Here is a 21,077-nt window from a genome sequence, read left to right on the forward strand (position 1 = left end):
GGGATCGATGTCAACACTACAGGCTGTTGATAACCAAATCTACTAATACAAGATAACAATCGCGATAACGTAACATACTAACAGATATATTCTATTGCTTCTATTAACACTTATTAAAAATTATACTTACATTAGCAATTTGTGAATCAGAATTGTAGATGCGGAAACATTTCGCAGATACAGGCAAATATGCTTTTAATGCTATATGTGCTAAGAGTCAATTTTCTTTGGAGTCTTAAACCGAAAAACTACAGCTATTAACTCGAGCAAGCAGTTTTTCAAGCCTTTTTCTTTCAAATTTGACACAATAAAGCCAACAGCCATGGCCGTGTCGCATGACTGATTCCAAATATAAATGATTTGTTAACAAACATTAGTATATCACTAGCACTGATTACAGAGCTTTAAATAAAATCTTTTGATATCATTAAAATAACGGGTTCTAATTATTTTGTACAATTTCAAATTGTATCTATTGTAAACATAGCATATAGTAGATTACGATACATTCATAATACATTTATATATATTTATAAATATTGTGTGCATCCAATAAGTTGTATAAAATCAATTCCGCGAGATGGATCGCTGAACGTACTATAATTATCTAACTGATCCTCGGCCACTCGCGAACCTTGAACAGATATTTCCATCACTAACATTCGAAAGCGTCAGTAGCTCGCTCTACAGCTTTACTTGTGATTGATGACAAAAATAGCGATCGCATACCAATACATTGTTTCCATTCACTGATTTCAATTACTAAATGAAAATAACGTTCAGATTACATTAGAAAATCGTAAATGGCTTTGGCAAGTTGCGTATATTGCCCTACGACTTGGATAAGGAAATAAAAGTGAGTGATGTCCACGGCAAAATTTAGCAAAAAAGAAACTTATTTAACGTAGTACTGTATGGTAAGCCGATAAAACACTTTTGACAGCAATTTTACTTAAATATATGAGGATATTAGTACAACGGTACTAGTAGGTAAATAAAAACCGCGATTAACGTCGTCATATTATTAATAATAAACCATTATTATTTTCCTCTTTCATCCCGATTCCTGTACTATATAATATTAAATGCATTACGAACGCCGAGTGTAAATAAATACTCTGTAATTTTATTAAATACTTTTTTTAATTAATGGTCATCCCGGTGCATAATTAAAAAATACATAATAAACAAAAAATATCAGAATAACAGAACAGTGTTTGTGCCAACTAATCGCTGCGGATAGTTTGTGACGTCATAATCCCAGTGCCTAAACGCCGGCTGGGGGTATGTTTTCGTAATCACCTGCCGGCGGCTGCCCTTCAGTAGACGAGCATGGAAAGAGCTCGGCGTGTCTATGGTGTGCTGCCGCGTTAGAGACGCATGCGGCGAGGTGACAGAACTCTGCCGGAACCATGGCAGAGAAATCTTTCGCCGGCTCTTCTCCTGTTTTGTGAGCGGCGCAGGCGAGGGGTGAGGCGGGGTGGCAGTCATCGCGCGGGCGCGGCGGCGGGGTGCGGTCTCGGCCGCCTCGACCGGTGCGGCGCGCGGCGCTCGTACCACTGCCGGCCTCACTCACTCGCCACAACACTCGCACACTACGCAGCCTCCGTATCGAGCTATCTTAGGTGATTTACTCCAAACACTTCGTCGCCGAAGGACGCGCGTAGTCCAATGACAACTTCCGAAATACGTAACCAATATAAGTTGTACAACATTATTGCAAATGCATATATGAAATTATTTCACAGTGTAAGCGAAGCATATCCCCAAAATTCAGAAATCCTCAAATAATTATAGCAATAATACGTCTTCTAATTATTATACTACATTTGATACGGTTAAATTTAGCGCTTAGGTAGAACCTAACTTTCAGCTAACTAAACCAATTTATTGTTCCATGCAGTAAATTGGTAAAAGGCTCAATTAAAACTTTGGCGTGCAAGGATTTTAAAATGAAACTTATTTCAACTTTAATTATGATAATATATACTTCCACATACATTCTTTAAAGGAAACTTAAACTATAAGGTTCTATGGACTTTTTAGAGACGATGATACAAAAATATTAACATAACCAAGTGGAAACATTCTATTTATTTTTTATAAACTGTGACTAAGTTTATTCAGGTATGAAAGTATCAATCAAAGCGCGGGCGGGAGTTGAGGCGTATATTAAATGTATAGCTCTCCTACATGACTAGATGTATTCATTTTCAACTCTCGTTAGTATAACGACATGTCCAATTACCGGGACTTTCTTAAGTTTCCTTTGATAGTAACTTATCAGGTACGCTCTGAGGAACATACGTGATTCGCATTTCGTTATTTAAACTTGTATTGTTTACAGCTTAACATATAACAATGATCGTATCGTTTGTAGACAATAGTTAACTTAGCTAAGATTTCATTATAATATATATATATATATATATATTAATTAGTAATTGTAAATAAACTTTACAACATTATGGAAAAACATCCTAAACAGTGGTGTCGACACCTCTTTGAAAATAAATGAAAAGACATAGAGGCGTTAACAAACTAATTACAAGTTAGCCCTGTAATTAACAAGTTGCATAACTCCTCATTTCTCTCTACCATGTAGTTTCTAATAAATAATAGATAAAATGTTTAGCGAAGATGTAGTTAAGTTAGTTGTTTTTTTTTTTATTTTGGTCATATAAAATTTGTGTCCATTTTACATGGAATATTAAGGATATATTGTAACAATTGCAGATAAATTAGCTTTCTCTCTCATAACTCTTGGATCATAATGTATTGATTGTACTATTTTTCTACCTCTATTATGCGATAAGAATCTAAAAAATAATTTTAGTGCCGATTGGTTTAGGGGAACACAGTACGACAGTCCTGCATTAATAAATATACATAGAAAATTCATTGTATTGTAAAAACCCCAATGACTTTTCATCGTGTATTTTAAAAATACAAGAACATGTATCATAATATCAATTAGCAAGAGTGGTAGAAAAGGTACAAAACCAATTAAAAGGGAATGAAAAACGAATCACGTAATTGAACATAAACCTATCATTATAACTAATCAGATATATTGGTACATGCATTCGACGCATTCAATTTTCTCTAGTCTAGTTTTTTAATTTCTTAAGTGAAATAAAAAAAATACTCCACGTAGCAACCATGTAATTCATAAAGCTTAACGTTGAACACAAGCATTCATTTATAAAAACTTAAAGTGCAATATGAATTAATATTTGAAAGGTATCCTATCCTATACTCTAATTAATTGAATCTTCTATTTCATAAAAATTGTCGTAACTTATGAAAGCAGTACTACATAAAATAAGACCTTTTCAATCTTTTTGCAGTAATTACGTCTCTTTTATTAGTTATTCTTTATTAGAGTCAGTCTTTTGTTTTTTAAGAGTTCGGTTCCTAGCCTTTAAATTTGAGACAAAAATGCGGTAAAAGGAGGGCATTCTCTAATGAAATGATGACTGTTAATATCAATCTCGATAAATAATTATTCGAGTGTACCTTTCCATTAATATAAGGCCACAGTGCTGCGGGAGATATTCTAATCTAAAAGCAGTAAATGCAAGTTTGTTAGTTACTATTTAGTTACTTGTATTCATTAGCTGAATTCAAAATACATTTTCTTGGTATACATTGAAAGGAAGACATATTCATTTCACTAATAGCTCTTCTCAGAATCGTTAATTAAGTGTTAAAAGTTACGGTTCTTAAGATATATACCTTGTTAAAACTATTTACCTACCATTGTTGTTAACGACTGATATCACAAGAAATATATAAAATAAAATGCTACAAAGGTACTAACATGGAAAAAGGATAAACATGTTAAAGCTAGTCTTGAGATAGAGGAAAGTTGGGGATGGTTTATATACGGAAGGACGACCTTTCATTCAGGCTTGAGAAAATCTAAAAATGTATTGATGTTAAATGGTGACCACTGCATTGGGATTATGTTATTTTTTTAAGCTAAGATACTAGAAAACATCAACTTATGAGAAAAAAAACGTTTTAAGCTTAAAAAAATACCACTCAAATTATGTTAATTGACTAACCAAGATAACTTGTCCATCCCCTGGCTTCATACTAGGTTTATAATAATCTCTTCTAACAAAGAAAACTCAACATTTGTTATTTAAAAAGCGTGGTGGATACCGTGTTAATAAAATGAGTTTCTTAGTAAAAGAAAAATGAATTTGCAGAGTCTACGAGAATTTCATAACACGTATTCTTTCTACACTTAAGAAATTATCTTTAAACAATTTGTTGAATTTTGTTCATAAAATGCTTTCAAGAATTTTTCGTTGTCCTGTGAATTTATTTAGATATATATCTACTACAGATATACTGTATACTGTGAATGCATAGACTACAATAAAGTCTCTCAATTAAGATTACCTCAAAGGGTGTCATGTGATAGGACGCCATGGCACGCTCAAGAAATTAGCTTAATGAGCTTCAGAAAGGATTTAATTTTTTTTTATTAATACTTTTACATAGGGTATAAATTAAGTTGTAGCTTATAAAACTGCTTGATCCCGATGCCCAGTCGCAAACTCAATGAAACGTGTCAAGGTATATTCACAGAATTTCTTAGAATAGAATTGTCTTTTTATAATTCATAACGCATATACGTTATTTACAGAGTAAACAATAACTTTGTCTAAAATGAATGTAATGTGCAAATATTGCTCTTAATAATTAAATACCTTTTCGGAACTTTATTTTGTCCGACATTGCTTATGTATGATTATTTTATTATTTTTTTTTCTAATTTCCGATGTTCATTATTATTTTTCCATAACCAATTTAATATAAAACATAAAACAATTTTAGGTTCGGGTGAACGGCCGATTTGCATATTTATTTCGTATGCAAAGCAATGAGAAAAAGGAATTTGGGTCGTTTTCTCTGAATACCTGGTTCAAGGAAACATGATTATGCTTCGAACAACACAATTTGTTCTACATTTATTTTATATCATTCACTTTTTAATATTTTGACATATTCATATACATTATATGGGATAGTCGTCGAAATATAAGGAATCGCTTGAGTTTTAAGACTAAAGAAATTCGCAAAAATCGTAGCAAACTTGTATACTCATACTCATATAAACTATTATACTCCAACTAACTATTTAATTGGATAACAAAACAATAATTTCAATTCCCGCGTGGATTTTATGTATTAAGCCAAGATTTTTAGCTTTCAACAAACTTAGCTACAATAATCATTATATTTAAGTAAAAAAACTTGATTGAATTATAGTAATTAAATATATCTCTCAAGAAAATATATATATGCGTACATAGAGATAGACGCGGCCGGGGTATTCATTTTATAACATATAAAGATAGATACGTCATCGTCATCTAAAAGTATGATGAGAAATATTATCAAAGTAAATGCTGCAACGTAACTTTTCCATACTTCGATAATAGCTTTAAAATGGAATAAGAAGGCTTCCTGCCAGATCTTAATTATATGAGAGGTCTTACCTTATCTGAGTCGGTGGTATTTCCACTGCCGAAGGAAGCCAGTGAATTGCGGTCGAGATTCTCGGTGTCCGTGTCATCGAAGTCCCTGTTAAAAGTCCCGAAGTCGAGTAAATCAAAATAAATACGTAAAGAAATAATTATTGATTGTTAAGTGATTCTTTAAATTGTTAATTATATGGTATGTGTGACGTTGTTCAATTTGAAATATTGAGAGTTTGTTAGTCTTTGGAAAAGGACGCGAATTTTGGCTTGTCATTTGAATTTTTACGAGAAGAAATTTTGTTAGAATTTTTTTAAAGGACTTAGATTAAAATAATTGTTTCAAAGAACATTTATGAAATGTTTCGTACTGTTTATCTGTTATAGTAAAACTATTGTAGTCTTAGGCGTAAATATAACATTTACGAATAAATATTACAGAAATACGAAAAAATTATCGACTTTTGGAAAGGATTTCGGAACGGGTGTCTCTTTACAGTCTATCCTTTAACGTATATAACTCAAGAATGTTTGTATTTTCAAATAAACAATAACCTCAAATAACAAAACCTAACTGAAATATAGTATTAATTAGTACCCCGCTGTACATATAGTTTACTGAGACATGAAGAGATACAGTAAAACCAAAATCTAGAGTACTTGAAATAGCATAAACGCAATATTATGCTGAACTTCGCAAACTAATATTGGCGAACTAACATTTCACAGACTCGAAATATTAAATCGTTCAGGTATTTTGATAACATCATCCAACTTAAAATTACTGACCAACATGCAACACGTAATATAGATGTAAAATTTTACACGCTCAAACTTTATTCAAACGCTATGAAATAATACACTACCACAAAGTATTAAACGCTGTTGTACAAAGGCGTCAAATATTTCTATTCAAAGTTATACGTTTGTTTTAATAACTATCATACATTCGCCTCATTCACAATATCAAAATTCTATGAGATATCAAACATATAAATTGTTTAATATTAAAAATTAAAGAAAAATATTTAAAGTTTTTGTAAAAACTTTAATAAGACATCACGTGTACGTATAATTCGTCGTTCGTAAAAGACGGTTTTACCAAAATTTTAACCAATTAATATAATAAGAGTTGAAATTTAACGATTATCCGACGAATATTATATATTATATAATGAAACAAAAATCAATGGCGCTACAACCTTTTCAGGTCTGGGCCTTCAATTTCTGTATGTTTCATGATCATTTCTTGATCTAATAGGCAAGTTGACTTTTTGGGTCTAAGGCAAGACGGTTTCCTCACGATGTTTTCCTTCACCGGTCGAGCGAATGTCAGTGCAAAGTGCACCAATGCACAGCCGGGGATCGAGCCTACGACCTCAGGGATGAGAGTGCATACTGAAGCCACTAGGCCAACACTGCTCTGGACGAAACACCAATGGGTAACGTAAATTTTCACTTTAAATTTATAATATAAGTCAGTTCGGTTCGATAGAAATATTAATTGTTATTTCTAATGTTTTAAGTAACTTAATTTGTCAGATATAAAGATAAAAACAACTCTTTCTACCGTTGAGACTATATTTCATGATTTTTAAAGAATATTATTGATAAAATTAAATTAAGCCACGTAAAATAACTTGAATAAATCCTATATGTTTACCTGCTGGAACGCTGTGAACTTGTAGGTCGTACGCGGGCTGGACTACGCGGCGGCAACGCTTTGTTGAAATATGTTTCCTGTAGAGAAATAATATTTTAGCATTGGATAGACTAAATCAATGTACCTTAGAAATATTAGATGCACAAGTTAAAAAAAAACTGTTATAAATACGATTCTGTAAAGTTTCGTAATTAATAATAATTTTCGTTAAAAAATATTGGTTTATACATTCGTTTGCAAACTTCTACACGAGTACTTTTATAAATTGAGGTTCTATGCTTATCTTCATTCTGTTGTCAATCTGAGACAAAGCCATTCGCTTAAGATTTTTACCGATATCGATTGATACCGTAAAGGTTAAGGGTGTTAACTTATTCAGATTCTAACCGTGGTTGGTCGACGCAGTTTCTCACGAGGTTCGTTGTGCGTAGATTCTAACCGTTTCAATTTTACGGTTAAAATTCAAAAAAGCTGCTTTTTGAGAAAATTTAAATACCTACTTGTGTTGAAAAAATCCTGCCAAAAAATGTATCATGTCCATCGATCTATAGTTTTTTATAATAAAACCGATGTGAAACGAAGAAATTCGAATATATATTCGTATTTACTTAGGTGTATAGTTTTATAAATAAAAAAAATGGCTAAAACACAATCCTTTTCCACAAACCAATTTCCGGCCAATAACGTTAGCAAATGTTGTATCAGATTTTATTTACGCGGAGCAAACAAGCTTCGATTGCTATTATACGTGACGTCAACATGTGAATTTACTTATACTGTTCATAGTCAAAAGCCCTTTATAAAAATCACATGACTCAAATGCGTCAATTGTTTTAATCGAAAATAGAGTATTCATAGTCATTACTCCAGTGAACTTATGTGTAAATTGTACTAGCTATTATTAATAATTTCCCATTTCCAAGTGGCCAGTACAGTCACAGTATAATATCAAAATGTAAGACTATTTATTAAGCACGTTCCGGCTTAGAAAGCTTAAGAGCGTCTGGGACCTTTTCTATTGATATATTCTATAAACGGTCACGATGAACCTAATGTTATGTGATACCACCGACCACAAACTCTCATAATGCCAGCAGAAGTACTATGTCGGCTTTCAAAAAATTTGCACGCTCCTCTATAACCGTATTGGTCCGTAAATAGCTAGGCGGGCCGTAGAATACTGTTGGTAATTCGCGGCAAGGATATTTCCCAAGGCACATAAAGAATTCATTAGAAATATGTATTTGAAAGAACCGAGCTACGAAACTAAAAAGATAGAGTTCACTCTTTGTTTTTAGTTTCGTAGCGTAGAAAGAGTCCTTGGTAGTGTTATATGAGTGTATACGTGTGATGATGTAACTAACGAACATTTTAAGTGTACGTGTATACTTAAAAAAAACAAAACAAAACAAAAATATTTTAATAAATTGTATACTTACTTGTATAACTTCCCGCAGTCTTCTAACCCAAGTTTGCTTGACCTCAAGTGAAGGGGCCTTAAGCATTATACGACAATCGCTGGCCATCGGCTCTCGGCCAGTCCACACCGAGAACTTGCATTCGTCACCTTCAATGTGTTCTGTTACGCCCAGTTCTGACGTCTATAAAATTAAGTGGCTTATATTTGCGAACTGTTGCACCTTGACTAACGCCCTTCTATTAAAACTACGAAACGCAATTGCATAGTGTGCATGTTTATAAGATACTGTTATTTTCGTGTTAGTATATTTTTAGATATAAAAACAAATCTTACCATGAATTTAGTCTTGTAGATATATTTGGCCTTTCCATGGGTATCCTTAACCTCCTTTGCAAGCAGGAGATGCAGATCGAAGAGGAAGACTCGTCTTTCACGACACTTTTTGATAATCTGACGAAGATCCCATACTTGGAACGAATCCTGTAGTACAACTTCACCCAAACTATCTGTCGGCACGTCACAGCCCTCTAGATTAGAGAGGTGCATCGCATCATTTGCTTTTTTCGGCACTGAGAGCATAACCTCCAATCCGTCCTATCAAAACAAGCACATACTTAAATGAATACTTTTGCTTTTATATTTTTATCTCACCGTGTACGGGCTACATCTATTGACTTTTTAATTAACGATTCCCTCTAGGCTTTCAGGCTTTACGGCTTACGTAGCCACAGTACATTTAAAATTCATGGAACGACGCTTCGATCAAACTTTGTGTTTACCCTTTTTGTCTGAGATGGCTTATGATGAATTCCGTATGGAGTTAGAAAAAAATTCTCATAGTTGTTTATTTAGTGTTAAATCGCCTTCAGGAAAACCACCGCAAGACTATACCGCAAAGGAAAATACTTTGTATTTGACGTACGCAATGAAGATATGGATTGATCATTAGCAAAAGAGACGGTGACACACTTTTATTTGAGTAGGACTAAAAAAACATTACTTTACGTACGATAAAAATGAAGAAAACTTTCTGCGCGTTCTAATTGACTAGATTTTTATATATTATATTTTTAGGTAGTAAATTAATAATAAATATAAAATAATACATACAACATGTTGTGCAGGCCCGAGACGATTTTGCCGATGACTACTTAGATATTTTAACATTATAAAACAAACACTATCAACACTGAAACGAACCATTCCATTTGTATTATTAAACAAATGAACGTTCCGAATACGTTAAGTCCCGATGTACAACTCTGATGATACATAAGGAAAAATGTTTCGATCCTATTGTTATTTACAGCGAATTAATTTGTTTAATCTCAAATATTGTTCGACGTATTGTAATGGGGCAAATATCTACTTGATACGACCTAATGGGATTGACTATACAAAACAAAGGTCATTAGTTGATAAAGGAAATTTTGTCTTGTGCATACAAGTTCAAAACGTTTTACCGAAGCTGATTTAACGTTTTTATCGATTCGTTATGCTCTCATAAGTCACATTTATGTATGAATTTAATCTAGCGTTTAGTGATAACATTGTATTTTCAGATTAGGCTATATACCGCAGAAGATAGACGTAGTAAATGTTACTACTAAAAGTTACTATTAACGATTACGCATTAGAATTTTATGAGTCAAGCGATATGATTAGTTTTTTTTAACACAAAATGAAATTAATCTCACTTGTTTTGTTTTTAAAAGGGACATGTTTATCGTAAGCCAAAGGTTTTCCTTCACATAACAATGTAAAACTAACGAGTAACTTATGGAATATGATAAGAAGAAAAAATACTATCAGTAAGTTCACTCAAAACCATTTATCAATAATATACATCTTTTATTGCAACAACAAAACCACCATAAACTCGCTTGTTTCTCTTATAACAATTTTACAAACAACTTACTTGAATTAAAAACACTGTACACTAAGTTTGCGAAGAAATTTAGTGTTCGGTGCACAATATATGTAAGTCGTTACGGCATTGTTATCTTATCTCAAGTATCGAGGCGAAAGATAAAATTCACGATTAGTGTCTTCGACACTTCTATTGTGGTTCTAGTTCTTTTTTTTAATTTTATGGCCTGGTCTAACGAGAGCTTTAAGCCAATTCTTATTTTCGGTCACTAATTTTCACTTATTTTCTGCTTCTTCTTCTTCTTCTGCTGCACTTAATTTCACATGTTGTTCTAAAGTTCCAGATCTAGTTCTACCATCCAGTTCAATTGTTTTCTTTTTTTTTTGGTTATACCCTAGTTTTTCCTTACGGTTTAACACCAAATTTCGTTCACAGTTATGTTAGATACCTATAGCTATTCCTGAGCTTAAAGCATTTAACCAAACAAACTCTTCAGCTTTATAATATTAGTATAGATTAAAATTGTCGGAATTCTTTTGTTTTTTAATCATGCCATAAAATGGCCATCTCAAACTTTACAGTCGAATAAAACTTTATTAAGACATGTTAATGGTATACTAGACCAGCGTAAAAGATTATAAGTGGATATATGATTAAACTTGACACTATTATTATAAGGCTATTATAATGTGTATTGCCACAGTCAAAAGACAAATCATATAAAAAAACAAAACACGATCGTTGACAGAGCCACATCTTTGTATTTTTCTATAACATTAATAATACTGTGAAAACGGAATCTTCGTATAAAATTATAATTTTATAGTTATATTCTTTCAGTCTGGTTACTCAATCTGAATTAAAATAATATAGTTAAAACTTACTTTTATTTCACCTTGTCCTTCAGCACAGCATGCTTGAAGATCTTTGAGGAGTAGCTGGTATTTGGTAATTCTTTGTACCGGCTTGATTAGATACGCTGCGAGAGGATGCTCCAACTTTTTCCTTCGTTGAACCCTAAAAAAATGTAATTTTGATACACTAGGGACACCTATTGGATAGGATTACTATACAGCATAAAATTTACAATCGCGCCATCTTTTGAGCATTTATTTCAACATAATAATTTTAACATAGTTGAATGTTTAAGGTATATATAGGGTAAGTAGCACATGACGTGCACTATAGATGTCGCTTAGAGAGTAAATTTCCATAAATTAAAGATTTATTTAAAATATATTATTTATTCACTTTGTAGACAAAAAATTGAGATCGTGTATTCGAGCCCCGAATATAAAGCATTTAATTTATCCTTTATCTGCCTAATTAGAACATAAGTATCTAAAAAACCTAAAGAAACCGTCATATTAGGCAAATTCAAATCGAGACCATGAAATTGGGCTTGAAAATCTATTTGTTTTTTACATGCATAAAAATTATCCTAAAAACAGATGCAAAATTTAAGACTCAAAAAGGATGCAGCAGTATTATATCAATTAGAACCCTCAAATATAATTAATTCTCTCGACCGCAAAATCTACCCAACGAATTATTAAGGAAGTTTCAATTGTATAATTTTTAACTAGAATGTAACAATAATTGTTAACGAGGTAGAGATCTTGGCAAAATCATCAGTATTTAATAGTTGTTGTTATTTTTCTTTCAACGTTTCTTAAATATATAATATATTAAAAAAAATAGTTCACCTTTCAAAATAATCTCCTGCGTGCTGTACAACGGCCGCATTACTGTCCGGCTTGTTACGGCAGTAGGACACATACATGTCGAACTGCCTCGCCCATGTCACAAAACAATGTCCAACGTCCTCAGGCCACGCCTCATACTTGTCCAACTCACGAAGGAATATACGCTCGTGGAAACGATGGATCTCTTCGATGTTCCCGAATATGAGTTCCTCCTGAAAATAGGAATGAATTAATTTCGCATTTAGTACTTCCAGGTAGAAAAGTTGGCAAAAATCTAAGGTATTCTTAGAACTATTGCAACCACCTATTATCATACATATGCTGAAGTTTTTTATTTGAATTGTAGTTGCGAGAAGTCATTTTTACAGACACATTATCCGTTATAATACAAATTTGGATTCACATTGCAAGAGTGTTATTTGTCATCTACTACAAAATTTAACTTTAAAATCAATATTTATTTTTATTGCATTTATTAACCTTGCCCTGAAGTGGCGCTGGAACTGATGCAGGGTCTGTCCGCATTTCACGTAAATACCCAGTGATGCAAGTCTCCAAATCTTTAACGTAAGCGCGCTCAGTTTGCAGCAACTCGGCCATTATGAACCTGCAGCAATTAAAAGTTGTATTGCTTGTAAATCTCGTCGAAACTTTCCTATTAACACTGTACCAATGTACCACTAGTCGAACACGTCGAACTTTAGTATAACAGCAGGTGAGAATGTTGAACTAAAAAATTAAACTATTGCGCAAGAGGAAGAGGAACGTTGCGTTCGATTGTGATTGGTCAAACGGACATCTTGACGTATGTGGCGTGTTAACGCGTTAGACTAGACATGCTTTTGACCAAGCAAAATCAAACCGCACATAAAAAATTTCCGTTTTTTCATAGTAGCTGAGATATGGTTCTGCGAAAGTAAGATGGCGATTTTGGTTACATATTTGCTTTATTTATTTCGAAAATTTCTATTTGTTTCTGAAATAAGTGGACATGAAAATTATACATATTATGATAACGTCTATATTACATAGTAGTATCTAGTTGAAATATAATTCCGATTTTATCACGAATTATATTTTCACTTCCTATAGGCGTAATACGTATATTGTAAGATTCTATTCTTGTTTACAATTCGCATTATGGATTGTACTGTAATTTCAAAACTCAATCGAATGTTTATTAAATAGATAATTTAAAATGCCAATTTATAGTGATTAATAATTACTCTTTTCGCCTGGCACTGCGTCTCTTCTCATCAGTGGATGCTGGTGGCTGTGGTTCTCCTCGTACTTCACTTTCGGAATGTGTCGAAGCTAGAGATGGCGCCATACCAGAGTCACTTTCGACTTCCACCTCACCAGCCTCCATGGTACCACTGAATTCGGCATATCTAAAAAAAGAATTTAATTCAATCCTTCATTATTTTAAAATAGTGTATGAATTTGGAAATTTGGACGATTTAGCTCAAAAGTTCAGAAGGTAAAAATCGGTTTAAAGATTAAAGAAAACTGTTTAATATATTTCTTGAGTTTTTTGTTTATAGTTACACTTATACTGTTAATCAGCGCGTCATTACACTTATCAGATATAGGCAAAAACTGCGCAAAAAACTTTAGGTTTCGATTTTGGGGCAAACGGAAGAATTTACCGAAGGCATTCCACGCTCTCAGTGGACTTTACCAATGTTAGGGGGCTCAATTCTAATCTTAACGCGGTTCACTTTCACCTCGAAACTGCGAAGCCGGCCTTATTCTTCCTTACTGAGACTCAGATATCCTCCCCGGCTGATACTTCCTACCTTTGTGCCGCGGGTGGGACTTTGCGTGTACGTGGCAGAGAAGATATCTGTTCTCGTCGCCTCGGGACGCTTGAAGGATCTAGCCTCTGGCTGCGCGTAGACTGCGATGACCATCCGCGATTCTACGCATGCCTGTATAGGTCCCATAGCGGAAATACCGAAACTGACCGACTCATTGAGCACATCCAAGTGACTACAGATTCCCTGCTCGAAGGGGTTCCTACCGCTGAAATCGTGATACTTGGCGATTTTAACGCTCACCATGCCGATTGGCTCGGCTCTGAAACCACCGATCACGCGGGAAGATCCTTTCACGACTTTGGTTTAGCTTACGACCTATCACAAATGGTCCCTGCGATAACGCGAATACCAGATGTGGATGGTCATAAACCCTCTTTGTTGGACCTTCTGCTGACCTCACATCCGGAGACCTATCAAGTCTCTTTTGACCCGCCATTGGGTTCATCGGATCATTGTGTGGTCCGGAGTACTGTGCCTACTACACACCCTCCTCAGCCCCGTTTTACGGGTTGTCGCCGTATTTGGCACTATCGGTCATATTTGGGATTGGGATGGGAGGCGGTCTTTCTTTGCGTCCTACCCTTGGGGGCCTATGTGCTTTTCGTCGGAAGCTCCAGATTCCGTCGCTGCCTCTGTCGCCGAAGTGGTTCTGCAGGAAATGGAACTCTTTATTCCATTCTCTGCGGTGCCGATCGGTGGCAAGTCACAGCCCTGGTTTAAGCGTTCTTGCAAGGCGGCATCGCGTCGAAAGCTAGAATGCTTTAATGCATGGGCGGAAGCGGCGATATCTCGTGATGCCAATACCAGCGACCATAAACATAAAAAAGCAGATAATACAGCCTCCAGGTCCTTCAAACGGGAAATCGCTAAGGCAAAGTCAGAGCACATCGCCAGATTTGGCGAGAGATTGGCCCAACTCCCTTCGGGGACTCGAGCCTTCTGGTCTCTCGCCAAAGCTATACAAGGGATTTTTTGTCAGCCATCGATTCCACCGCTGCACACGGAGGATGACTCGCTCGCCCACACGGGGAAGGAGAAGGCCGACCTCTTGGGCTGTCTCTTCGCGTCTAGCTCGACTTTGGATCACCACCGACGATTTGCCGTGTGATTATTCAATGCCAGAAATCACATTCCGGCAACGTGCTGTTCGCAAAGCACTATCTTCCTTGGACATTCATAAGTCGAGAGGGCCGGATGGCATCCCACCAATTGTGCTGCGTACTAGTGCTCCGAGTTGGCTCCGGTCCTGACGCACCTTTTCCGGTACCTGTACTCGCTCGGCACTGTCCCGAAGTGCTGGAAGATCGCTTCGATACCTCCGATCCCTAAAAAAGGCGATCGCTCTGATCCGTCCAACTATCGCCTCCTTGTTCTCAAAAATAATGAAATCCATTATCAATGGCCAGCTCTTGAGGTATCTAGAGGGCCACCAGCTGATTAGCGATTATCAGTACGGCTTTCGTCGTGGTCGTTCGGCTGGTGACCTTCTAGTATACCTTACACCTGGACAGAGGCAATTCAGTCCAAGGGGGAGGTGCTAGCGGTTAGTTTGGACATAGCGAAAGCCTTCGATCGGGTGTGGCACAAAGCACTGCTCTCGAAGGAAACTTCCTTCAGCCTTCAGCCTACGGGCTTCCCGAGAAATTATGCGACTGGATCTCCAGCTTTCTGGCCGATCGGAGCATAAAGGTCGTCGTCGACGGAGCATGTTCCGACCCGTGAATGCTGGGGTCACACTATTCTTGAAGCCACAGCCAGCATCGGAATACTTGGCGTTGACATATCGAACGACGTTCAGTTTCGCGGTCATTTGGAGGGAAAGGCTAAATTAGCCTCCAAAAAGCTTGCTGTGCTCAGCAAGGCGCGACGGTACTTCACTCCGGGCCACCGCTTGCAACTCTATAAAGCGCAAATACGGCCCCACATCGAATACTGTTCTCCCTCTTGCATTGAGAGTGTCCATGGGTGGCGGTATCACTTAACATCAGGTGAGCCCCCTGCCCGTTTATTCACCTATTTTATAAAAAAAATAACCCATATATATTCTATTTTATAAAAAAAATACCCATATATTCCCCGCCCGCTATTTTATAAAATATATATATATATATATATATATATATATATATATATATATATGAAAATCTATCTGTACCTGGCATCAACAGCAGCCACCCACTCCTTGATCTGAACGGCATGCGGATGTCCCTTTTCAACAAGTCCATCGGCCAATTGTGCGAGCAATCGGACACGCTCTCGGCTCTCTCTTGCTACGCCAGCGGCCGCAGCAGCGGCAGCCGCTCCACATCGCTCTTGCGTCTCCCGAATCCATTCAACGGCCGCACGCGCAGATCGCTCAAATAACGCGAATTGCTGGCACTGTTCTAGACGCTTTTTGCGCACTGTCCAGTGTTCCAGTACCTACAATTAACGTTGTTTTATAGCCAGTTTATGCAGGAATATTGATTTGGTAAATCAGTAGAAATGTTAATTTATTCATGGATCACAAATATTTTTCGAGCATAATCAAAATTTTTATTATTTCCCTGAGAAAATATATTATGCAGAATATAACATTCACATTTCTGATTCAGAAGTGACAAGATTTGTAAACCCTAAGATACTTAGGGATTTTTAAACTTGCTATTTTAATTCATAAAATCAAAATAAACTTACCGGTTGCAACAAAATCATAACAACCGTTCCCCACATGAAGCACAACTACGTTTGACAACCGACCATTATTTAGCTACATCACTGATATCATCGTAAACTAACAAAAGCTTTATTGTGTAAAAATATAAAAGCAATGCCACTGACAATGACTGGTGATTACACTTAATGATATCAAAATTATTATGTGTCACTCGTCACGGAAATAGTATATCGTTAAAATCGCAATAACTAGTTTACGTGTTTTCGCGATCGTGTTAAGTAATTGTTTATGTTGACTGTAGTTACTGTAAATTGTATCGTGTACCCGGAAAACAATAATTTGTACTGATATACTAAAAATAGAATTAATTGCATTCGATCGGTGCCAGGCAGTCTAGTGGTCTAGGCTAGAGTGTTATCATATAACCACAATTAGCAGACATAAGTCATGTGATAGCTGTTATATGCCTGTTGATAAAAACAAACAAAAAAAAATTATTAAAAAATACGGGTTCAGACCTTATTTTCTTGACATAGTAGAGTATCGAGTATGGCCCGGGTTTGCTCGTGGTGGGCCTTACTCGCTGCCGCAGTTTGTCCGTGAACTTGAGCTGACCTTGCCGCGTACTTGAGGAACGTCTCAGCAGTGCGTCGAGCGAGCGTACATGCTTTGAGGAACGCCTCTTTTTGCTCGCCATGCTTTACTATTAACGCTGCCACCTACAAATTATCATAATCAATTTTTTTTAGTTAATAATTTATTGAATAAAGAAATGTCATTTGGTATATTCTAACAAACACATATAACTAATGCGATATTGCCCCACACGTACGCACCCATACTACATTCCCTCAATATCATTGTTATCAAAATTCTCATCAAAAACAGGCTAAGGAATATCACATGAGGAATAAAGGTTAATTTAAATACTGAAAATTATGGCACAATACATACACACGGTAAGTTAAATATATAAACGTTTGCTGAAGGAATATTGAATTTACCTGAGCAGCCTTATCCAAGTTCTGTGTTTGGTTATTCTGTGTATCTTCTGTATTAGGTGTGATTGTGGAAATAGCAGCGCCTGAACCACACCAGTCTTCATCACGACGATACTCCCTCTCCAAGGAATCGAGTACAGAGCAAACTTGTTCGGCCGTTTTGTAGAAATTCAACGAAGCAGTGACTAGTTTGTGACGCTCTTCCGCGCACGTAACCAGGCGCTGCCAACGCTCTGTCACCTCTTCGGATATCTCTCTGAAAAATGCAAGCAAATTGAGCAAATAGGTCACTTATGAACAAATATAGGCAAATAATGCAAAAATAAATATTAAACATAATTAATTTCGTAACTTTTTATGCAACTACCATGCTATCCGCGTTTTCGATGTATTCAGCTGCTAAATGTTAGCAAGCTAAATACAAGCAACCGCTAAAATTAATAATTATTAACATATATAATTAATGAAATTTTTATATAAAATTAACGTGAGTTCCAGAAATGGTACATCCATTATAAAACTGTGATAACGTATTAATATTAGTTTTTTTAAGACGGTTATTTAGTGTTAGGTAACACTAAAAATGTTTAGAAAATGAAAAACGGCTTAATGCAGAAAGTTGCCAATACTCCTATTGTTTTTTGAAGTAATCTCAGTTCGTCGCTACACATCATTGAGATTGCTACGTCCACGCTTCAACTCGTTAAACGAATTGTAAATAGTGGCACGAGATGGGGCTTCATTATGAAATACTAATCGCGTCCTATAGTAGCTTTGTTGTTGAGTAAGCCCACATAGAAAGTCAGAATAAATCATGGACCGAAAATTTTCTCGTGTTAGGTTAGTTTTAGATTTCCCGCGAATTCACAAAACAAATAACAAATGAATGCAATATACTACATTAGGTTACCAAAGAGTTCTAAAATTGAAATTCAAAAAGTTTTCATTAGCAATGTTTCTAACTGGCCCGTTCTAAACATTTTCAGTGTTACCCACGTAATAACATTTACGCTTATGTTGTTTATGGTATTATCGGAAACTGGTTATGCCAAAATCATTTAACATTTCCATGGACAACTATAGTCAGATATTTTTTTTAAAGTAAATTGATTTTTAGGAATTGAATTTGAATTCAGAAATCGTGTAAAGTTATTAATACCTTATAGTATGTGGATCATAATGATTAGCAGCTCGCAGGGCATCAGCCCTATACTTCACTTGAACAGCACTAGCGTGAGTTTTCTCGACAGCCACTTGGAACTGGTCATGTTCCCGCTTTAACTGTTCTGCTTCAGAAAGAGTTCCGGGGATCGAGAATGAAGCAGCCAACATCGCTTCACCATTTCGTATCCAGCTTACAACTTGTGCCGCATCCTTTTGAAATTGGCCTGTAATCATATTAAAATATTCTACGTAAATATATGAATTATACATAGGTATACACCAGGATACACACCAAAGTACTACGACATTTACTAGTACTTTGGTGTTAAAAATATATAATAATATAGGTATATAGCATTTACGTATTTCACTAGTTCTCGGTACTCAAAAGTAATTAAGTCAAATTTCAATAAGAAAAAAATTACCAAGTTGAACGCATTGTTCAAATCTGGCTCGTCGTTCCTCAGCCAGCTCTTCCAAGTCTAGTTGTCGATCATGCAAGAATTCCAGTAAAAGTTGGACTCTCGCCTGAGCGTCGAGCGGCGCACCCTCGGAGCTATCGGAACTGGAGGCCATTACGTCTGACGCTTCCGCAATGGCCGAAGCTAAGTCTTGACCTTGCTGCACTACCTTTAATAATATGGCAAATTTATTAAACGAAGATTTTTTACGAAATTTATATGTGAGAAAGCTGCTAAATGCAGTGGCACATATTATACATATATACTGCATCGATTGTAAATAAGAATGGATGGTAAATAATCAAATTATTTAAAAGTTGTATTTCCGGAAACTTACCGGCATTATTTAAGGTAGTAATGATATGATTGTGAATAAAAAATGATTTGTATGCCGGTCTGAAACACCAATCAGACAACTCCAGATATTGAACACTTAAGTAGCTACCTGAAAAGTAGCATGTTGCATCCTAGCTACGCTCTCGTTGTGTGCCGCTAGAGCTTGTTCAGCCTGCTGTGGGTCGCGTGGAGGTTCACTACGCTGCAACTCGTCTCCCCATAGTTCAAGACGTGATGATACCTGGTTATGTATTTGGTTAATATGTATGGTTTTAAATTCCGCATGGGTCGAGACCGTGACTATGTACAACTACAGATCATAAGAAGGCATCATCCCGAACATCGGCTAGTCTCAATTGATTGAGAACATTTATTTCACCTGACTCTTAGTGGACACTCCAATATGCTTATGTGCTATACAATCTTCGTAAAAAGTTGATAATGTTTTTGGCTTGAGTGTGTTACCAAAGTAATCTTCCTAATTAGTATTAATATTATCTCGCGTCTTTATTTATTCCGAAGATATACTTGATGTCGCATTAGGTTCCTTAGTGAAACTTTATCTTATCTGTATATCTTCTGGAACTTTGTAACTTCATCAAACTTTTATTCACTACGTACAAGTTTTATAAGTTATGAATAGAAAATCAAAGGCAAAGTTTTATCAGCTTCATGGTAAATTAGAAATATAACGTATGTTCTCATACGTATATATCATTTGATAACATACTGCCTTAAGCAACTATGAAGTTGAACATTTCAACTTGTATAATTACGTAAATATGCACTCGGCTGCAATTTAGTGCTCTTATAAGAAACGAGTTCGCTAAATCCTAATTAATCCAACAACTTTTAGACAAGTCATGTTTTTATAAGACAACATTTTCCCGTTTCCTTTGTCGAAGGTCGTGAATTCTGATCACATTACTAAAATCAACATTTAATTTTTATATATTTATGATGTAAAAAGAAGTGTTTATCTTCTTTACGTATATGGAACTAAATTCACAATGATTTTACTAAAATGTTAGTATAATATAAAAGTATAATATTAAAAATCTAAATATAATTTACTTATAAGGTAAATTAATGTACAGTTATGAACGCCTGTAAAAAAATTAATTTTGAAAATTTTCTTAAATCAAGGGTGTAGAACGGACAAGAAGAACTGAGTTGACTCCGTCACTTTTAAGACAATGAGTTGCGTTTTTTTATATGAAATCAAACAGCGTAAGCTAAAGGTTTATTGTTGATTTTCTGCATATAACAAAAAAAACTAAAAACATATTTTTTGGTACTTATTATATTAAATATTTATGTTCTACAGAAAAAAATCAAGAAAATTTATCTATATATATTATCTTGGTTTTTTTACTATACCAATACATAATAGTAGCAAGACTATAAAATTTTTTAATTTTCCATTGTACCATTCATAAAAGCCATTGTTCCGTGATTAGTATACGGTTTAATCTGTTTGATAGT

General features: G+C 35.3%; 1 protein-coding gene across 6 annotated transcripts in view; it reads right to left on the bottom strand.

Moving 5' to 3' along the window:
- The window catches only part of LOC123718504 (triple functional domain protein), an 81,181-nt gene that overhangs the window by 37,589 nt on the left and 22,515 nt on the right, over positions 1-21,077 (bottom strand). For all 6 annotated transcript variants that reach the window (XM_045675078.1, XM_045675076.1, XM_045675077.1 and 3 more), the window contains exons 16-29: positions 19,702-19,833; positions 19,221-19,425; positions 18,791-19,019; positions 17,635-17,887; positions 17,149-17,349; positions 16,130-16,395; positions 13,381-13,545; positions 12,635-12,761; positions 12,155-12,366; positions 11,333-11,465; positions 8,912-9,172; positions 8,598-8,759; positions 7,159-7,235; positions 5,517-5,601 (exon numbers count right to left, since the gene is read on the bottom strand). In XM_045675078.1, coding sequence (XP_045531034.1) covers positions 5,517-5,601; positions 7,159-7,235; positions 8,598-8,759; positions 8,912-9,172; positions 11,333-11,465; positions 12,155-12,366; positions 12,635-12,761; positions 13,381-13,545; positions 16,130-16,395; positions 17,149-17,349; positions 17,635-17,887; positions 18,791-19,019; positions 19,221-19,425; positions 19,702-19,833 — 2,508 coding nt within the window. The remainder of the gene's footprint in view (positions 1-5,516; positions 5,602-7,158; positions 7,236-8,597; positions 8,760-8,911; positions 9,173-11,332; positions 11,466-12,154; positions 12,367-12,634; positions 12,762-13,380; positions 13,546-16,129; positions 16,396-17,148; positions 17,350-17,634; positions 17,888-18,790; positions 19,020-19,220; positions 19,426-19,701; positions 19,834-21,077) is intronic.

Source organism: Pieris brassicae, chromosome Z, assembly GCF_905147105.1.
Source record: "Pieris brassicae chromosome Z, ilPieBrab1.1, whole genome shotgun sequence".
NCBI classification, from domain to species: domain Eukaryota; kingdom Metazoa; phylum Arthropoda; class Insecta; order Lepidoptera; family Pieridae; genus Pieris; species Pieris brassicae.